Raw genomic sequence first — 21,275 nt, 5'->3', positions numbered from 1 at the left:
CCACTAAGGGCTGCCCCGGCCATCACCGGAGCACCACGGGGTGTCTTGCAGCCTGGTGGGCTTCTTCACCCAGCATGACCCCCCACACACACACACCCCGCTCCACGGCGTCTCTTGTTTTCATTTCCACGCCTCTATTTCACAATCTTTCAAACGTGCCCCGGACGCAAACGCAGTGATCTCCCCAAATGCGCTCGGAGTAGCTTCCCTCCCGACTCGCAGCTTAAGCCGACGGAATTCGAAACGGGTTTAAGAGATGCACAGACAGAATGCGTTTATTTCTTCCCAGCGTGGTTGGGAAGGCGCCCGGGGCTTGCAACCAGCCCACGCTCACGGAATGGGTGGCCACGCTTCGCCCGCTCACGAGACTTTCACATTTGCAAAACCGTGCCATCCGTGGTCCGATAAACGCGTGTGCGTGTGCGCGTGGTACAGTCGCACGACCTTCCGTGACGAGATGTGCATGAAACCGATTGCGTGGTCGGAAACCGGTCTACCCGACCCAGTGCACGACAGCTGCATGAAGACGCCACAGTCGTAAGATTATTTAAAAAAAAAAAAAAGAAAGAAAGAGAGAGAGAGCCAAAGACGTGAGTGTTCAGAAAGGTCTGTGAAAATGTCAGTCACAAATGCCATGTGTCCTGCAGGCAGAAGACGGTTAACACAGGTGAGAAATTTGCAATTTGCAGTCATTTCAGAGGTGAAAGAATTTCTCCCTACAAAAAAAAAAAAAAAAGAGCAAGCAAATGCTCAAAATAAAAAGGCAGAAAGATACTATTTTTACTCTTTCAATGTTATGAAACATTATATAAAATCTGGCTACTTTTAAGGTGGGAGGGAAAAAGTCCACAGAAAACAAGAAAATGTCACAAGAGCAAAGCTAGCTGGGGCAAGAGTTCCAACACCCGGACCCCTCAGGAGGAGAACGGCATGCTTAGGAGGCACCACCACCCCGCCAGCCCCCGCCGCCCTGGGTCATCCTCCCGTCAAAACTTAGAGCACCAAGCACGCCGCGTCTTAGAATCCAACTTAGAGCGATTCTCAGGGATTTTTCTTTTTTATTTCAGCATATTATGGGGATACAAATGCTTAGGTTACAATATTGCCCATGCCCTGCCCAAGTCAGAGCTTCAAGTGTGTCCATCCCCCAGGCAGTATGCACCAAACCCATTAGGAGTGTATATATGCCCATCCCCTCCTGCCCCCTGCCACCTGCCCAACACACAATGAATGTTCTTACTATACGTGCACTTAGGTGTTGATCGGCTAAAACCAATTTGATGATGAGTATGCGGAGAGAGAGGAACACTCCTACACTGCTGGTGGGACTGCAAACTAGTGCAACCTCTGTGGAAAGTAGTATGGAGATACCTCAAAGAGATACAAGTCGATCTACCATTGGATCCAGCAATCCCACTACTGGGCATCTACCCAAAGGAACAAAAAAAAAAAAGACATTCTATGATAAAGACACCTGCACTCGAATGTTTATAGCAGCACAGTTCACAACTACAAAGAGGTGGAAGCAACCCAAGTGCCCATCCATGCGTGAGTGGATTAATAACATGTGGTCTATGCACACCATGGAGTTCTGCTCAGCCACAAAACACAACGGTGATCTAGCACCTCTTGTGTTACCCTGGATGGAGCTGGAGCCCATTCTACTAAGTGAAGTGTCCCAAGGATGGAAAAACAAGCACCACATGGACTCTCAGGGTTTTTTTTAAAGGGTGATAACCATCTGTAGCTGTTGGAACAGTCTAGCAAAGCCATGGGGTTGTAACGGGTGGCTATGCTCCGTGAACACACACACACATACATGCACACACACATACACACGCATTTGCATGACACGCACTTGGGACCAATCTGCAGTCCACACCCAGCGACCACTGCCACCGGTACTCTTTTCTGTTTGAGCACAGGTAGGGCTGATGTTTTGGGGACACACACAGGGATCCGACTCGGACTTATTCCTGGGATCGCTGGGAACAGGCTGCATCGGATCAGAAGTGAGAAACCTTCAGACACGTCCTTCCAAGAGAAGGAGACCACGTCCCCCCACCCGGAGTCAGTATTTGGGGCTCGCATCACGATGAAATCACCGGTCCCAGCCTGAACCACCACTCCGCCACGAGAGAGCGAAAGAGGTTACGCTTCATTTCTGTGAGAGGTGGGAATAAGAAAAGTGAAGGGAATGAGAAACAAAAAAGAAATTAAGAAACAAGAAATAATAAAAGGAAAGACACGAGAAAAAAAAACAAGATGTAAGTAATACGTAAAAGATATAATAAAGGAAAAGAAAGAAAGAAGAAAAATAAGAAATAAGAAGAGTAAAGGAAATGAAAAAGAAATAAGAAGAAATGAATAGATAATAAGTAAAAGAAATAAGAATAAAGAAAATAAATGAGAAAAGATAACAAGTAAAAGAAATAAAAAAGGCCAGACATAAGAAAAAAAAGACACAATAAGCAAAAGAAAGAATTAAGAAAAAAGAAAATAAGAACTAAGAAAAAAAAACAAGAAAAGTAAAACAAATATAAAAGTAAAGAATAAGAAAAAATAATGAATAAATAATCAGTAAAGGAAATCAAAAGAAAAATAAATGAGAAAAAATGAGGAAAGTAAAAGAAATAAAAAGGGAAAGAAATAGGAAAAAAATAACTAATAAGTAAAACAAATAAGAACAAAGAAAAAGTAAATAAAAAATAAGATAGAAAAAGAAAGAAAAAAGAAGAAAACGAGGAAAAACAAGAAAAGCAAAAGAAAGATGACAAAGTAAAAAGAAAACAAGAAGAAATAAGTAAAAGAAAGCAAGAATAAAGAAATAAGAAAAAAAAAAGTACGAAATAAGAGAAGTTAAAAAAAGAAGACTGGTGCCCGAGAGCAGAGGGTGGCATTGGGAAGGGAGGAACAGCAGGTGTGACACGCACCTGTCAGGAGGACCCCAGGACACCTTGCCCAGGTGTGAGGAGCACCTGCCCGCCCACCCATGCCGCACAGACCTTAAGAGGAGAAGCCCGTGAGCTCACACACGTGCACACACACACACACACACACACACACACACACATATATATTTTTCCCCTAGGAACCGAGGCGGGTAACCATTTGCACAAACAGACGAGAGGCAGAGCTGAGAACGGCTGCCCTACGGGAAACGGAGAGAGACAGAGACGCAGCGTGGAATCCCACCAGGGGTCTGTCCCCTCACCTTCCTTTCCTGCAAAGCAACCCCGCACTGAGCCCCAGGATGCCGCAGGGAGAGGTGGCCGCCGGCCGGTTCCCTGCTCAGGGATAGACCTCGTGGGGACAAACGTCACCCACACGGGGAAGCCGCCCACCCCGTTTCTTTATGCTGCATTTACGTTTACGAGAACACATCCGCATTTCTCCTCGCTGACCGAGGCCACCTGTGCAGTGGCACAGCGAAAAACGACATGACCGAACGCAAGGAGCCTCCGTGCGCCGAGAGGGGCCGGGCACGTGGGACCCGAGGCGTGGCGTGTGCGTCCCGGTGGTGACCGCGGGCAGGAGGAGGGTGACGGGTGCAGGGGCTGCGTCCTGGGAGACAAGCGGTTAGCGGTCAGGGCGCTGTCGGCTCGCACACGGCTCCCGGCTCACGCCTAGGTCTTCTATGCACCTGGAACGCAGGGTGGAAGAGAAAAGGAAGACAGGAATAAAAAAGTAAACTCGGGACAGGTCGGTGTTGGGTGTGTGCCGGGGCATGGGCAGCGGCGGGGAGGGGTTAGAAAGCCATGCTCGGGGCGCAGAGGGAGAGATGGAGGGAAGGAGGGAGGGAGGGAAGGAAGGAAGGAGGGAGGGAAGGAGGGAAGGGAGGAAGGAGGGAGGGAGAGAGGGAGGGAGAGAGGGAGGGAGAGAGAGAAGAAAGAAGGAAGGAAGGAAGGAAGGAAGGAAGGAAGGGAGGGAGGGAGTGAGGGAGGGAGGGAGGGAGGGAAAGGGGGAGGGAAGGAGGGAGGAAAGGGGGAAGGAGAGAGGGAGGGGAGGGAAGGAGGGAGGGACGAAGGGGGGAAGGAGGGAGAAGGAGAGAATGAGGGAAGGAAGGAAGGAAGGAAGGAGGGAGGGAGGGAAGGGAGGGAGGGAGGAAGGAAGGAAGGAAGGAAGGAAGGAAGGAAGGAAGGAAGGAGGGAGGGAGGGAGGGAAGGAAGGAAAGGGGGAAGGAGAGAGGGAGGGGAGAGAAGGAGGGAGGGATGAAGGGGGGAAGGAGGGAGAAGGAGGGAAGGAGGGAGGGAAGGAGGGAGGGAGAAGGAGAGAATGATGGAAGGAGGGAAGGAAGGAAGGAAAGAGGGAGGGAAGGAAGGAAGGAGGGAGGGAGGGAGGGAAGGAGGGAAAGAAGGAGGGAAGGAAGGAAGCAGGGAAGGAAAGAGGGAGGTAAGGAAGGAGGGAAGGAAGGAAGAAAGGAAGGAGCGAAGGAGGGAGGGAGGGAAGGAAGGAAGGAAGGGAGGAGGGAGGGAAGGAAGCAGGGAAGGAAGGAAGGAAGGAAGGAAGGAAGGAAGGAAGGAAGGAAGGAAGGGAGGGAGGAGGGAGGGAAGGAAGCAGGGAAGGAAGGAAGGAAGCAGGGAAGAAAGGAGGGAGGGAGGGAGGGAAGGAAGGAAGGAGAGTAGGAAGGAAGGAGAGAAGGAGAGAAGGAGCATGAGTCAGCCACCTAAAACCTGCTGAAACCGCTGTCAGCGCCGGGCGCTGTTCCCCGCCGGCCGTGGTCCGAGCTCACCAGCAGCCGCCACCGCAGGCAGCAGGCCACAGCGCCCTTCACACCAAGTGTAGACAACCCAAAGCCGGGCTGCATGTCGTTAGTATCCGGTCTAGTTTCCTGAAGCCACCACACAGACACACACACACACACACACACAAGCAAAGACGCCACCCCGCCTCGAGCCCACGGCAGCAGCGGCTGAGACAGTCCCCTGCGTCACGCGTGTGGACACCAAGGGCAGCTCCGGCGGCACCAACCCCCCCGCGGAAGTGAGGCCCAGAGCTGCGGGATCGCTCGGGGGAAGCGTTAGTACGTAGCTCCACACGGCGCCCCGAAGCCCTTCGGGGAACATCCAGCGAGACAGGGCAAGTGGATCAGCGCACCTGGTGTGGGAGAGCCTCGCCTGCCCACCTGCCTGTCCCACACCCACTCGGATGCAAACTGAACAGACACCACGAGTGTTAGCGCCACGACCCACCGAGTCTCCCCGGAAACAAGACAGGGTCTTGTATTTGTTGTTCCCCAAGAAGACACCCTGGGGCTTATTTTCAGGGGATGTGTTATTTTTTTCAAGTACGGTACAACCATCCATATTGATTCAAACAGAGTGAAGTCGTCTTCTTCTGGAACATCATCCTCACTCTGCAAACCCCGAATCCCATCCTGAATGTCTTGCGACTCTGTTTCCTTTAGAGCCACCGGCCCCGATCCTTCCTGTCGAGCACTAGAGCTATCACGGGGCGGATGAGAAGGGCTGCTCGTGTTCTTTCCCGCTCCGCAACGACACGCATGGGTTGTGCAGACGCGCTGCGCAGCCACGCCCGTCACTAGGGCTGATTTTCATAGCCACGCCCACCACTAGGACTGATTTTCATAGCCACGCCCATCACTAGGGCTGGTTTTCATAGCCACGCCCACCAGTAGGGCTGATTTTCGGGGTAGGGCTTCTATCAGCACACATGCTTAGAAATCCTACCAGGGCTTGTTTTGTGGGTAGGTCTTATTTTCGGGGAGACAGGGTACTCCCGGACAACCGGCCTCTCTCCGTGTACGAACACACGCCTGCTCTTGCAGAATAAGGTCTCCCCGAGACTGTGTGTGCTGCCCTCCCTACGCACACCCTTGCAGGGAAGGCGATCGCCAGGCTCGCCCAGACCTGTGGGCTGGCGCATGTCAAAGTCACGGAGACCGTGGGGCGGCCTGCACACGCGCCGGGGCTCTGACACCTTCCTGTCCCCCGTGCCTCGACCCCACGGCTAGCTGTGCACGGAGCCCCCACGGCAGGGACACAGACTGCCAAGGATGCTTCGAATTTCAGGGGGCATAAAAACCGGGATGTGCAGGAGAGCAGTGGCAGAGAGATGCTCTTTCAAAACAGTTAGGTTCCTGGCGTTTATAGGGTAACGCCTGGTGTCCCCTTGCGCTAACGTCAGGCATTTTTGTGACTGGAGACAAAAGTGCCCAGTTACGCAAATGTGGAGTGCCAGCCCGCTTCCATTTTACCATATTCTATATTTTACTTTATTTTACTTTACTTTATTATATTTATTTTATTTATTTATTTTCTGTTATCGTATTCATTTTATTTATTTTTAAAATAACCTTATTTTATGTCATTTACTTAATTTATATATTGTAATTTTTATTATGGTTTTATGTGTATACTATAGTGACTACTTATATTTAAGTATATAATATATGATGTACAATTATATTCATAGTATAACATTATAGTTTCATTATAATTATATTTATGTATTATAATTTTTAATTATAATAATATATTTACATTTTTATCATATTATACATGACATATATTCATGTGATTTATATTTTATTTTATATTACATAATTATTAATCAATGAATTAATTATTGTCATTATTGATTATAATTATTCATTAGATTCATAATATGTCATTTAATGACATAATATGTCACTAAATAATTATAATTATAATATTTTTATATTTTTATTTTGTTTGTTTCATTTTATTGATTTTTAAAATTTATTTTATTTATATGTCATAATTATATTAATATGTTATATAATATTTTATATAGATAATATATAATTGAACTAAATAATATTTTACACATAAATACTATATAATTAAATTTAAAGATTATACTATATTTTTATATTTGATTTGATTTATTTCTTATTTTATTTCATTGTATTCTACTTGTTTGGCCTTTCTGTGTCGTGTGTTTTCAGAAGACCTAGACAATGAATGCCACGAACACTGGAAGGCAAACTGAGATTTAAAGCTAGACCTTATATGTTAATTTGGCCTCAGAAGAATAAAAGATCGTACAAAATCTCTTCGGCAGCACGGATTGAATCCTGGACTTCCCTAAGCTGATTCTTCAGAAAAGATGTGTGTATTTTTTGAAACGATCCAAATAAATTATTGCCAACGAGTGAGAGCTCTCCTTTCCCATGCCCACCCAGCCCCTGCAAGGAATGCAGAAAACACTGCAAACCCAAGGCCAACCCCGGGGCTGGGAAGAGATAAAATGCACAGCAGTTATTTGTTTTCCCTTTTCCCAATTCTATTTCCAAAGTTCCGACAAAGTCAAGCCCGCCAAGACCCTGGGGTGCTCTGGCAACTTCGTCAGTCTTGGGAGAGGGATATGGAATAGCAGCCCCAGATCCCAGGGGTCCACAAATCCCAGGTACGAAGAGATAAAAATGCTTCTCGAGTCTAGAATCCAATGCGGGTCGGCCCCAGAGATTTTCAGGAAATTACAGGGCTGAGACTTCTCTTTAACTAGAGAGCATTCAACATGGTGTGGGCTTCTAAAAAGACCCACACAGTTTCAGATAGAACACCTAAAACACGGAGCACCCCTTCCTCACAGACAGGTCTTCCTTCTCTCCTGGTTGCAAACCATGCTCGGAGTTAAACGGCTTGGGGAAAATGAAAAAATGTGATGGCAAAAGGGGTTTCCTGTTGCTTTTCCCCCTTGGTTCTAACTGTAGGTCTTTTACAGGCATCTCCTTGAACATGGGCAGCTGTCCATGCGAGCACCGCCAAACACGGATCACGTGATCAGCCAACCACCATTTCCCCAGCACCTGCCAGGTGAGAGACCCAGGACCTCAGCCTCCCGCAGGTGAGGCAAGAAACCCCACACACACCAAGAGGAGGGATGTAGACCCCAGCAGCCCATCTTAGGTCTCTGGATTCAAAAGCCGTTTGGGACTCTCTCAGTTTTCAAGCTATCAGTAATGTCTGCTGACTTCAACTTCTGCAGCGATGGCAGATTTAGGCTAAACCCCACCCCTATAATCTAACGGCGTCTCCACCGGCATCTATTTAAACCTCCCAGGAGAGCAACGCTTTGGGGTTGGGGGTTAGGGATGTGAGGTCAGTGACCAACTACGAGTGAGGACTTAAAGTCACAGGTAGGGGGACACGTTCACATACACCCAGGGACTTGGCCAGGCTCTACGAGACCTCTGAAAACCATGCCAGTTACTCATGCCAAAGAGAAGGGAAGACCTAAATGGGGCACCCCAGAGATGCATGAACGTCATCTGTGTTCAAAAGGGTAGGACTTAGGGACTTCGGGGCAAGTCGTAAATAACTCGGGGAGCTTTGAGTACCGAGGTCCCCAAAAGCCCACTGGCAGAGCTGGGATACTGGCAGAGGATGGAAGGTACCATCTTCCTAATTCCCTTTTCGACGCCACATCCCATTCGAGAACGTTCGTAGGTCCCCCAGCACCCGTGGGCGTTTGGTTCTAGCACACATCGGGGGTCGGAGGTGCTGGGTTTTGATTTTAACTACTCCCCACCCCGTGTGGCTGTTGGAGAAGACACCACGGCACCCCCCGGCGTGGCTCTCCCCGTCCCGACGAAGTGAGCGGCGGAGGTTGTGCACAGCCATGAATCAACCATCACAGCGAATGCATCTCACGCTCCCGCTCTCTGCTTTGCAACTTGGGGAGGCTGTCCCCACCCGGCCACCTCTGACCGTCGCAGTTCCTCAGGGTTTGCATCACCCGTTTGTTGCATTCTAGACTCAACACCCGAGCGCTGGGGCGGTGAGCGACTTGCAAACGTCCACACCGCTGGATGCAAGGCAGAGCAGCGCCAGGACGGGCCGGAGCCACTTGACGAACCGCCAGCCACCGAGCACGCGTGCCGTGCCAGCCTGCCTTTTCAACGCATAGCGCGCTTTCCCAGGGAGCTATGCCCACGGGAGAAGCGCCTTACCGTTCTCTTTGAAGCACAGCTTCTTCTTCTGGTAAGCGATGAAGCTGGAGATGGCACCGGCCACGGCCACCACCACGGCCCCCACGATCCCAGGGATCACGCCAGGGGCGTCGGCTGCAGAGGAAAAGCACAGGACACCTGAGCACACGGCACACCGAGACGAGAAGACCCAGTGGGGCAGGCGGTGGACAGAGACAGCCGGCTTGAGATCATCGAGGTCCCCGGTTTTCCAACGGGAGAACCCTGGGCATTGCACGCCCTGACCGGGGGGCGTGCGACCACCAGAGCCGGCTCCAGGGCTTCCTCCCGGACATGGCTCAAGACCTTGTGCATGGCCAGAAGACCCAAACACATGGCATTCCCAGAACCAACCCCTCAAAATCACACCCAGAAAGGAAACCAGTTTGCTGGGGTCCTTATATCCAAGCCACGCGGGGTGAACGTTCAGCCTTCCAATCCCACCCTCGCTCTCCTGCAGACACCCGGCTTCCCAGGGTGCAGGGAGCAAAAACATCTCTATGGGGTGGAGGTGAAAGGAACCTCTCTCTCTCTCTCTCTCATCTACGCCTGTTCTGATGATGCTGTCTGCAATATACGTGCACTTGATTTTCTACATTCATTGTGGAAGAAACGTCATCTATTTACACACTCATAAAATCGAGGTTGTCAAAACTTAACCATCCCTCCCTGACAAGGTGATTTATTAAACTCTAACTCTATCTGGGAAGTCCAAGAATGACAGCCCTAAATAAACGTGCCGGACACACATTTGCTCATGGTGTAGACTTTCAAATGACCACACCTTCGTAGACAAGGATGATAAGCAAATTGTTACATCCTTCAGAAAAAGCTTAAAAAAACCCAAGAACTGCATCCACAAAATAATACATACATAAAACGTGGGGAGGCTGGTCACGTTCCTTTTTTGCACGAACATGCATCACACATTTTAGGCATCCACGTTTTGACACTCATTACAACAGCAAATAGGTATTAAAATCTTCGGCCAGAGAAATATCACATTTACAACGTTGACTCCAGCAGTACAAAAGCAATTCGGGTAACCGAAACATTTGTACGTACGTAATAATCTGAAAGCAAAATAAATAACTCCTTTGTTAAAGGAGTTGCTTTAGAAGCAGGGATTCTTCTAGAAGCAGAGTCCTTGCAAACTGCCGACATACAAGATACTAAAATGCACAGCGAATGTCCTTCCCTCTTCTCTTCTCTCTCTCCTTTTCTTCCTTCCTCTTTCTCTCTCTCTTTCTCTATCCTGCTTTCTTTTCTTTCCATTTTTAAGGGAATTTTTTTAATCACTATTTTCTTGTTCCTATGAAAAGGAAAGAGAGCAGATGAATCACTGGCACTTTGATGTCAAGAGCACAAGGACTCTTCGAACCAAAGGGGGGGGGGAGTGTCCACATTGACACCTCCAAATGCCACTGATCGATCAATGATCAATCAACCAGTCATCGCCAGTCGGGGGCTTTGGGCACGTGGCCACCAGGACAGCAACAACCAGATGGCACCTACCTTGCTCCTCCTCATTCCTGTGGCTTCCACCGCCTCCACTGTCTCCTGCAAGAGAAAAGCAAGACCGGGTGACGACCAGTTGCACCAGGAAGGTTTTCGGCAAAGGGAAAACGCACGGCAAGTTTCAGCTCCCAGGGAGCTGGGCTTATGGAGGCACCTTCTCGGAATGGCCACAAAACCGAGGAGGTCATTTTGCTATTGAGGACTCTTATTCAATTGTCGAGCGGGGACCTCCCCTCTGTGAGGGTCCCATTCACAGGGAAAACAGGCTCAGCCCCCCGCTCGGACCACCTTCCTACAGCGGGCAGGGTCCCCTCTGGCAGGACATGGGCGGAACCCCAGCCAGGGCCCTGGAGCCCCCAGTGAACCCCAAGCATAGCTATAGAAGGAGCCCAGACACCCCTGCCATCTCCTGCCGGTGGTCACCGCTCGGTGTGTCCTCTTCTCAGACTGTCCCCAAGGCTGAGACAGGCAGCGTGGAAACCACCTTTGCATTTTTCAAAATTTCACACTGACAACCAGTATTCAGAAATATCTATACATGGTGTAAAGCCAGTGCTCCTATAATTATGAAACGATTTCTGCACGCTCAGGACCGGTCATCACTAAGGTGTGAACGTGTCAGAGAGCCTCTGGTTTGTTCCCCTTGATGCCAGCAGTTGGCATCGTGTGTCATTATGCTGTACCCACTCAGGCACCACATGTTACACAAATACAAAGCTGGGGTGCTGCCCGTTACACTATCTGGGGTGCATGTTACACAGCTATAGAGCTGGGGTGCTGCCTGCTACACTATCTGGGGTGCATGTTACACAGCTATAGAGCTGGGGTGCTGCCTGGTACACTATCTGGGGTGCATGTTACACAGCTATAGAGCTGGGGTGCTGCCTGGTACACTATCTGGGGTGCATGTTACACAGCTATAGAGCTGGGGTGCTGCCTGGTACACTATCTGGGGTGCATGTTACACAGCTATAGAGCTGGGGTGCTGCCTGGTACACTATCTGGGGTGCATGTTACACAGCTATAGAGCTGGGGTACTGCCTGCTACACTATCTGGGGTGCATGTTACACAGCTATAGAGCTGGGGTGCTGCCTGCTACACTATATGGGGGTGCAGGTTACACAGCTATAGAGCTGGGGTGCTGCCTGTTACACTATCTGGGGTGCATGTTACACAGCTATAGAGCTGGGGTGCTGCCTGGTACACTATCTGGGGTGCATGTTACACAGCTATAGAGCTGGGGTGCTGCCTGGTACACTATCTGGGGTGCATGTTACACAGCTATAGAGCTGGGGTGCTGCCTGGTACACTATCTGGGGTGCATGTTACACAGCTATAGAGCTGGGGTGCTGCCTGCTACACTATCTGGGGTGCATGTTACACAGCTATAGAGCTGGGGTACTGCCTGCTACACTATCTGGGGTGCATGTTACACAGCTATAGAGCTGGGGTGCTGCCTGTTACACTATATGGGGTGCATGTCACACAGCTATAGAGCTGGGGTGCTGCCTGGTACACTATCTGGGGTGCATGTTACACAGCTATAGAGCTGGGGTGCTGCCTGCTACACTATCTGGGGTGCATGTTACACAGCTATAGAGCTGGGGTGCTGCCCGTTACACTATCTGGGGTGCAGGTTACACAGCTATAGAGCTGGGGTGCTGCCCGGTACACTATCTGGGGTGCATGTTGCACAGCTATAGAGCTGGGGTGCTGCCTGGTACACTATCTGGGGTGCATGTTACACAGCTATAGAGCTGGGGTACTGCCTGCTACACTATCTGGGGTGCATGTTACACAGCTATAGAGCTGGGGTGCTGCCTGGTACACTATCTGGGGTGCATGTTACACAGCTATAGAGCTGGGGTGCTGCCTGGTACACTATCTGGGGTGCATGTTACACAGCTATAGAGCTGGGGTGCTGCCTGCTACACTATCTGGGGTGCATGTTACACAGCTATAGAGCTGGGGTGCTGCCTGCTACACTATCTGGGGTGCATGTTACACAGCTATAGAGCTGGGGTGCTGCCTGCTACACTATCTGGGGTGCATGTTACACAGCTATAGAGCTGGGGTGCTGCCTGGTACACTATCTGGGGTGCATGTTACACAGCTATAGAGCTGGGGTGCTGCCTGGTACACTATCTGGGGTGCATGTTACACAGCTATAGAGCTGGGGTGCTGCCTGGTACACTATCTGGGGTGCATGTTACACAGCTATAGAGCTGGGGTGCTGCCTGGTACACTATCTGGGGTGCATGTTACACAGCTATAGAGCTGGGGTACTGCCTGCTACACTATCTGGGGTGCATGTTACACAGCTATAGAGCTGGGGTGCTGCCTGCTACACTATATGGGGGTGCAGGTTACACAGCTATAGAGCTGGGGTGCTGCCTGTTACACTATCTGGGGTGCATGTTACACAGCTATAGAGCTGGGGTGCTGCCTGGTACACTATCTGGGGTGCATGTTACACAGCTATAGAGCTGGGGTGCTGCCTGGTACACTATCTGGGGTTCATGTTACACAGCTATAGAGCTGGGGTGCTGCCTGGTACACTATCTGGGGTGCATGTTACACAGCTATAGAGCTGGGGTGCTGCCTGGTACACTATCTGGGGTGCATGTTACACAGCTATAGAGCTGGGGTGCTGCCTGCTACACTATCTGGGGTGCATGTTACACAGCTATAGAGCTGGGGTACTGCCTGCTACACTATCTGGGGTGCATGTTACACAGCTATAGAGCTGGGGTGCTGCCTGTTACACTATATGGGGTGCATGTCACACAGCTATAGAGCTGGGGTGCTGCCTGGTACACTATCTGGGGTGCATGTTACACAGCTATAGAGCTGGGGTGCTGCCTGCTACACTATCTGGGGTGCATGTTACACAGCTATAGAGCTGGGGTGCTGCCCGTTACACTATCTGGGGTGCAGGTTACACAGCTATAGAGCTGGGGTGCTGCCTGGTACACTATCTGGGGTGCATGTTGCACAGCTATAGAGCTGGGGTGCTGCCTGGTACACTATCTGGGGTGCATGTTACACAGCTATAGAGCTGTGGTGCTGCCTGCTACACTATATGGGGTGCATGTTACACAGCTATAGAGCTGGGGTGCTGCCCGTTACACTATCTGGGGTGCAGGTTACACAGCTATAGAGCTGGGGTGCTGCCTGGTACACTATCTGGGGTGCATGTTGCACAGCTATAGAGCTGGGGTGCTGCCTGGTACACTATATGGGGTGCATGTTACACAGCTATAGAGCTGGGGTGCTGCCTATATTATAATTTTATAACATAAAATATAAAGACAGGATAGGAAGTCCACCTTTCAATTGTGACGCTGCCGGCTGGGCTCATTGGGTCAAGTCCCCCCACTTAATACTCAAGGCTTTGATATCTGCATGCATTACATAAGATAAAACAAACCTCAGGGTACACCGGAGAACACAGGGCAGTGGGTGGGTGGGGAGACGGCTGAGAAGTTCCCTCTCCTGCACCCTCACCCCACAGGGAAGGAGAGCCGACGCCCGGGCCCCGACCTCGGCTCCCGGAGACCGAGTCTCTACGGGGCGAAGCCTCACTCTTCACACCAGCACACCACACAACCCCCACGCAGATTCACAGACATCATCTCTCTGTCACTTCACAGACCCCGCTGTGCTTGTGCAGAGCAGGTGGACATCACGAAACAGCGGCTGAACAGAAAGAGAAGTCGGGGTACCTGTGCCGTCTCCCCCTGAGGTTCCGTGAGCAAGATCATCATCTGAAAAGCCACCTGTGCAAAAAAAAAAAAAAACACACAGCGGTTGCATGTCATATTGGAGTTTTCTGGGAGGACCTTGTTGTCTTAGAGTGGAAAAACAAAACAAAGTAAGAAACAACATCAGACTCCAAAGCAGACCTAAAACGACCCAACCAAGGTACCACTTTACGGAAGAAATCCTTCAAAAATACAGTTACAATTAATTGCCGTTCTGTTTCAAATCTCTTAAAATTAGTTCTACCAAAAAAATAAAACAACACAAAACAAAACAAAACAAGAAACAACCTACTATTAACACTAAACCTGACAAAGATGACACTAAAAGAAATGGAAATTTCACACCAATCCTTCTTTCTGATAAATATAATACGACAATCCTAGCTGGGGCAGAATCACGGCACCAACAACCCTAATTTTTCACCTCCCCATTGTGGGTGGAGGGCTCTGACCACCCCTAAACTCTGAGCCCAGCCAGGTGATGTAGGTTGGCCGCAGGATACGAGAAAATGGGATACAAATGATATCTCAACACAGCTTCCGTTGGGGCTGTGCGTTGCCGTGTGGGAACACGCCGTGGTAAGCCAGTAGACAGATGTAACGGATATTTGTAGAAGACCCCCGTCATCCGAGAGAAGACCACCCCAAGCAACCCAACCCGGGAAGACCACCAGCTGACCACTGGACACTTGAACGGTCTCATTTCATTGGAGCCACCCTAGACTCATTGAAAATAATGTTTTAAAAAAGTATGAAGCCACTGAATTTGGGGATAGTTTGTTCCACAGCAGTAGCTAACTGATGCATATCGATTTTAATCCATCATCAGTTTATGAGAACCTACTAGGGCTCAGTAGAGTTTACTCCGTGAGTGCCAGGATGAATTTTGTATAAAGGCATCTTTCGAATATGATTTGTCACACTCACGGCTTAAAAGAAAAGGACCATGTGCATTGATGACTACCTTCGCCTGATGAAACTTAATGTTTATTCCTGTTTAGGAAAAGAGAGTAAACTAGAGCAGTGAGGTGCTTCCAGAAATAATAGCTACCTTAAAAAAGAAAAAAAAAAAAAAAGGGAATGTCTTATTTAAAGGTGAATCTTTTTGGGCTTTTGCCTTAACGTCAGGATTGAAAAATATCTGTTCTCTTCATGCCATTTGAAGTTGTCCTGGGTTTTCTAGCAAAAGCAATGCAAAAAACTGAAATTTGTTTTTTTTTTTTTTTTTTTTTTTTTGAGACAGAGTCTCGCTTTGTTGCCCAGGCTAGAGTGAGTGCCGTGGCGTCAGCCTAGCTCACAGCAACCTCAAACTCCTGGGCTTGAGTGATCCTTCTGCCTCAGCCTCCCGAGTAGCTGGGACTACAGGCATGCGCCACCATGCCCGGCTAATTTTTTACATATATATATCAGTTGGCCAATTAATTTCTTTCTATTTATAGTAGAGACGGGGTCTCGCTCTTGCTCAGGCTGGTTTCGAACTCCTGACCTTGAGCAATCCGCCCGCCTCGGCCTCCCAAGAGCTAGGATTACAGGCGTGAGCCACAGCGCCCGGCCTGAAATTTGTTTTTAAATAAAAAAAAAAAAATAAACTGCAAAGACAAAGTATAAACATAAAAAGGGTAAATTTTAAAAAATCATTTGCAAAATAAATCACTGTTTTCTTTGAAAAGCTAAGAAATGAAGCAAAAACAACTGGAATTTAATAGGGATTTATCATTAAATGGGTAGTCAGGAAGAGTGTACAAAAATAAACACAAAAACAGTGAACATAAAAATGTATTCATAGAAACAAATAAAAGCAGGGAAAAGCACTTTAAAAACACATTTAAAGAATTTTTTTTAAAAAATCACCAAGAGAAAACAGGCACTTGGGAAATCCAATCCCAAGGAAAAAACTTGCAGAACTGTAAAGAATCCAAATGAAAATAAAAAGAAGGTTTTATTTTTTTTTCCCCAAGAGGGACAAAAAGAGACAATCACAAAATGATTCTGAAGCTAAAGGGAAAAAAAGAAAATAAACAAAAAAGCAGTAACCACACACAAAAATAAAAGACACAATAAAACCAAAAGAACTTTAACATCTTGCTCGTCAAATAATACTTTTAAAAAATATTCCGGGAGCAAAAAGTAAAGTGGGGAAAACATTCTCGTAATAAATGGGGCTGGCAAGAATTTAGTGTCATCTGTAAATAAATGAAGGCAACTTATAAATCAGTAAGAAAATATAAGAATAGCAGCATAAAGCACAAAAGAAATGTATGTGGTCAACTGATGTACTATTTTTTTTAAAAAAAATTCAGAACTTGAAGACACGAAACTAGGAGAAGATTGGTATAATATTTTACATTATCTATGTGGCCAAAGTTTTCAAGGTGATAACCAATGTGGGAGGTGTGTAGATTTCTACATGCCACTGGCAGAAGAATAAATGGGTCAAGTTCTGAAGGCAATTTAAAAACCAGTTTAAAATAGCAATAAAAAGTACTCATATGCATTGCCCTAAACTATGTGCATCCTAGAAATCTCTTTGAAGGAATAAACAGCAAAGTGCATGAAGTCGACTTAAATTTGCTCTGTGATTCGTCATTCTACAATGTCAGGGGGGAAAAAAGTAACATTTTCAAAATTAGGGATTGGTCAAATAAGTGAAAATCTGTAATTACGTATGAGTGACATAATAGTATATAATTGTCACGAAAAGTCGTAGGATGAAACAGCTAAATGACATGAAAAAATGTCCATGAACTATTACTAAGCAAAAGTAATGTGCTAGAACATTATGAACAAAAGACCTGCATTTTTATTTGAAATGAATGTACTTCATTTAAGTTGATGGACAAAAATAAGCAAATAAAAATCAAATGTCAACATGACATGGATAATACTGTGTTAAAAATTAAACAACTACGTAAACCCAAAAAAATCCCACTAAAAATCTAAAGTTTGAATGCCCATCCGTTCCAAATACCGGTGAGACTCATACGACCTTGAGAATATAACATGATGTTTTGGAAATGCTGATTTAAATATCTGAGGGCAAAAAAGGTTTACAAAAAACACCATCGTCTCTGCGGGGAATACACAAGCAGATATTTTTCCTCCCTATCAAGTCTATTATTTAAAAATCTCATATTCGATTTATTCATAAGTTCCATAAAACCTTGGAGTAGAATCAGCAAATCCAAACCAAAAATACATTTTTTTTTCTTTTTTTGAGACAGAGTCTCACTCTGTTGCCCGGGCTAGAGTGCCGTGGCATCAGCCTCGCTCACAGCAACCTCCAACTCCTGGGCTCAAGCAATCCTCCTGCCTCAGCCTCCCGAGTAGCTGGGACTACAGGCATGCGCCACCATGCCCGGATAATTTTTTCTCTATATATTTAGCTGTCCAATTAACTTTTATTTTTGGTAGAGTTGGAGTCTCGCTCTTGCTCAGGCTGGTCCCGAACTCCTGACCTCGAGCGATCCTCCCGCCTCGGCCTCCCAGAGGGCTGGGATGACAGGCAAGAGGCACCCACCGCGCCCGGCCTCAAAAACACATTTTTGAACGCTACGTTTTCCACGCACCCGAACCCTGGAACTACCTGCACAGGGCGTGAGCAGAGAGCACATGCTAACCTGAAATCACCTCCTCTCGGCTGACTAAGACATCAGACAACAGACAAATAAATAACCCACAACGGGGTTGGAGGCTCTTACCGCTGGAACCGGGTTGGTTGGGGTTCGGATGCGGCTTGGGCTTGGGTGGGTTGGGCGGTGCCGGGTCATCTGTTTGAGAGGAGAGTTGTTGCAATGGTGAGTGTTTTGCAGCAAAGAGAAGGAAGCATCCATCTGTACACTGGCAGTTTACTAAGCCACCAGAAACTGTAGAGTGTCCTTTGTCAGGAGAGGGGCAGGCGTCCACACACAAGCCCCCTGCCACCTTCTTCCCCACCACCCTGCAGCTACAGCCCTTCACGTCGAGCGTTCTCCATGGCAACCAAAGCAGGCATGCACACCCGCTACAGAATCTGCAGGGTCCCAGGCGAGATGGGAACCCCACTAAAAAACCCCGCTGTTCAAACCGCATTAAGAATTTCCGGAAGGCAGCAACTTGTACCCTGTGTTTCCCCGAAAATAAGACCTGCCCATAAAACAAGCTCTAGTAGGATGTCTAAGCATGTGGGCCATAGAAGCCTCACCCCGAAAATCAGCCCCAGTGGTGGGCGTGGCTATGAAAATCAGCCCTAGTGATGGGCGTGGCTATGAAAATCAGCCCCAGTGGTGGGCGTGGATATGAAAATCAGCCCTAGTGCTGGGTGTGGCTATGAAAATCAGCCCTAGTGGTGGGTGTGGCTATGAAAATCAGCCCTAGTGATGGGTGTGGCTATGAAAATCAGCCCTGGCGATGGGCGTGGCCATGAAAATCAGCCCTAGCGATGGGCGTGGCTATGAAAATCAGCCCTAGTGATGGGCGTGGCTATGAAAAATCAGCCCTAGTGGTGGGCATGGCCATGAAAATCAGCCCTAGTGATGGGCGTGGCTATGAAAATCAGTCCCAGTGGTGGGCGTGGCTATGAAAATCAGCCCTAGTGATGGGCGTGGCTATGAAAATCAACCCTGGTGATGGGCGTGGCTATGAAAATCAGCCCTAGTGATGGGCGTGGCTATGAAAATCAGCCCTAGTGGTGGGCGTGGCTATGAAAATCAGCCCTAGTGACGGGCGTGGCTGCGCAGCGCGTCTGCACAACCCGTGCGTGGCGTCGCAGAGCGGGAAAGAACACGAGCAGCCCTTCTCATCTGCCCCGTGAGAGCTCTAGTGCTCGACAGGAGAGATCGGGGCCGGTGGCTCTAAAAGAAACAGAGTCACAAGACATTCAGGATGGGATTCGGGGTTTGGAGAGTGAGGATGATGTTCCAGAAGAAGACGACTTCACTGTAGTTGAATAAATGTAGATGGTTGTCCCGTCCTTAAAAAAAAATAACACATCCCCTGAAAATAAGCCCTAGGGTGTCTTCTTGAGGAAAAATAAATAGAAGACCGTGTCTTATTTTCGGGAAACACGGTAGTAAGCCCATAGGGTGTCGTTGCAAAGCACGGAGCCCTGTGTGACTGCAGATCCCACAGGTCTACAAAGCCAGACCTGGGGCAAGAGGAGTCACAGTTGCCTGAGGTCATTCCAAAGACTGTGAGAGTTTTGAAACAAAAGCAAACATGCTAGGAAAAAAAAAAAAAGAGCAACCCCAAAACCCAACAATAACGACAAAAAAAAAAAAAACCAACCCAACAACAATACACCTATCCCTTAGGTTTCCACAGCAAAAACGGGTCCCAGGTACCATTCCCAAGAGACAATTCTCTTAGAAACGATCACAGTCGGGTCACAAGCTAGTCATTTGGCGTTGGCAAGGCAGCAGCAATAGAGGAGATTTAAGGGAGTTACTCACGATGTCCTCCGCCACCAAGAGCATCTTCTAAGTCAAAATCGTCCCCTAGAGGAGGGAAAGGCGTCATTAATACCAAAGTCCTGAGAGAACGGGGAAGGGCGTGCAAACAGACACAGAAAACACGGCATGCCCGCAATCCTATCGCCTGCCGAGAAGTCCCCGAATGGATGGATGACTTCTCCGGGATAGACCCTACAAAGGCAGGGACAGAAAACTGCGGTCTGAGCTGAAACCCTACAGAGGAAGACCCAGTAACGCAACGGAGCTGTTACTTGGTTTTAAGAAAAAACAAAATCAGGCAACGTCGAGGTAAGACGTAACTTTGTCCTAACTTTGTCCACCCCTTTTTGCTCTGCGATCTGTCCACCAACGGGACGTGATGCTTGGGAGATTCCACCACGCGTCCCTTCTTCCTGACTGTCATTTGCAAGGGTGGCACGAAGACCACCTGGCACGCATGTCCTTGGGCTCAGGTACATGTCACTCACGGGTTACTCGGGGAGCTTGGCCCTGAACGTTTTTCTCTCCCACGAGTCAATACACCCCCGAGACGGACCAGCTCAGACCCTCAGGGCGAAAGGACACAGAGATGTTGTCACAATGTCCCAGAGCATCAGCAACCCTTTCTCTCACAGGGATCACGGCAAGAGACTGCCACCATCAATCCCAACACAATTCAAATATCAACCGGCCCGGACCCAGAGCCCTCAAATGACTCATCTTTTCCTCCCAGGAGTCTAAGCCCTGCCCTGCTGCTGTCAGGCACCGGCGATTTCTTCTTTCTCTTTGCAAAACGAGAGCATTTGCTGCTTACCGGAACTGGGCTTTTTGGGGGTCGGAGTGGGTTTCTTGTCTTCGGTGTCTAAAGAAGAAAGACAATTGCATGAGTGAGGCTCGCAGCTGGGGAAGGAGCCCCGACCCTCTTGGGTTGCCAGGGACGTTGTTGCGTTTCCCTGGAAACAGCTGGAGAATGTTTCCAACGACATTTTTCCTCCCCAGCCCGGACGGGGCTCTTCAGTGCAGAAGGACTCGAGTGTCAACAGGCACTGGGGCCACGGTTTTTCAGCGAGACCCCGAACCCCTAACCCACCTCCTCATGTGGAACAGGGCTTAGGAGTTAAAGCTCCACCACGAAGCCAGGAGAACAGGAGGTTTAGCACAAAAACGGAACTCAGGGGAGCCCGAGATCCAGGAATGAATAAGGAGGGATGATGGACCCAGGGTTGGAATGCTTGATTCTTACGGGAAGCACATTCCCGGCTCCCCGAGACCCTCCCGTGATATCCCCACCTCTGGGAATGGAAACCGGCCAGGCTGAGGCTGCAAGACCAAGGACGCCTGTTCCCACTGGCCAAGAAGGGGTAGACGCTTGGGGACAAGGTTATGTCCTTCGTTGAGTCAAAGAAATAGTTGAGAAAGGGGTCCTGAGTTGAAGAGTGTCCCTCCAAAGCCCAATTCCACCCGGAACCTCAATACGAGACCTCATTTGGAAATAGGGTCTCTGCAGATGTAATTAGTTGAAGGGTCTCAAGATGAGATCATTGTGCAATTAGGTGAGCCCTGAACCCAACGACAGGCGTCCCTGTGAGAGACGGCAGAGGGGACGCAGA

General features: G+C 48.6%; 1 protein-coding gene across 2 annotated transcripts in view; it reads right to left on the bottom strand.

Annotated features, from left to right (window-relative positions):
- Positions 1-21,275, bottom strand: part of CD99 (CD99 molecule (Xg blood group)) — a 48,692-nt gene that overhangs the window by 6,107 nt on the left and 21,310 nt on the right. Inside the window, exons 3-9 of one of the 2 annotated variants that reach the window (XM_075999218.1) lie at positions 20,480-20,527; positions 19,666-19,710; positions 17,938-18,006; positions 14,201-14,254; positions 10,472-10,516; positions 8,939-9,052; positions 1,039-3,643 (exon numbers count right to left, since the gene is read on the bottom strand). In XM_075999218.1, the coding sequence (XP_075855333.1) occupies positions 3,636-3,643; positions 8,939-9,052; positions 10,472-10,516; positions 14,201-14,254; positions 17,938-18,006; positions 19,666-19,710; positions 20,480-20,527 (383 nt within the window). In that variant the 3' untranslated portion in view covers positions 1,039-3,635. Of the gene's footprint in view, positions 1-1,038; positions 3,644-8,938; positions 9,053-10,471; positions 10,517-14,200; positions 14,255-17,937; positions 18,007-19,665; positions 19,711-20,479; positions 20,528-21,275 lie in introns of those variants that run through there. The other variant, XM_075999217.1, reaches the window with a different exon arrangement.

Source organism: Microcebus murinus, chromosome X, assembly GCF_040939455.1.
Source record: "Microcebus murinus isolate Inina chromosome X, M.murinus_Inina_mat1.0, whole genome shotgun sequence".
In the NCBI taxonomy this organism is placed as follows: domain Eukaryota; kingdom Metazoa; phylum Chordata; class Mammalia; order Primates; family Cheirogaleidae; genus Microcebus; species Microcebus murinus.
The sequence above is the reverse complement of the archived record's forward strand: the minus strand, read 5'-3'. Positions and strand labels throughout refer to the sequence as shown.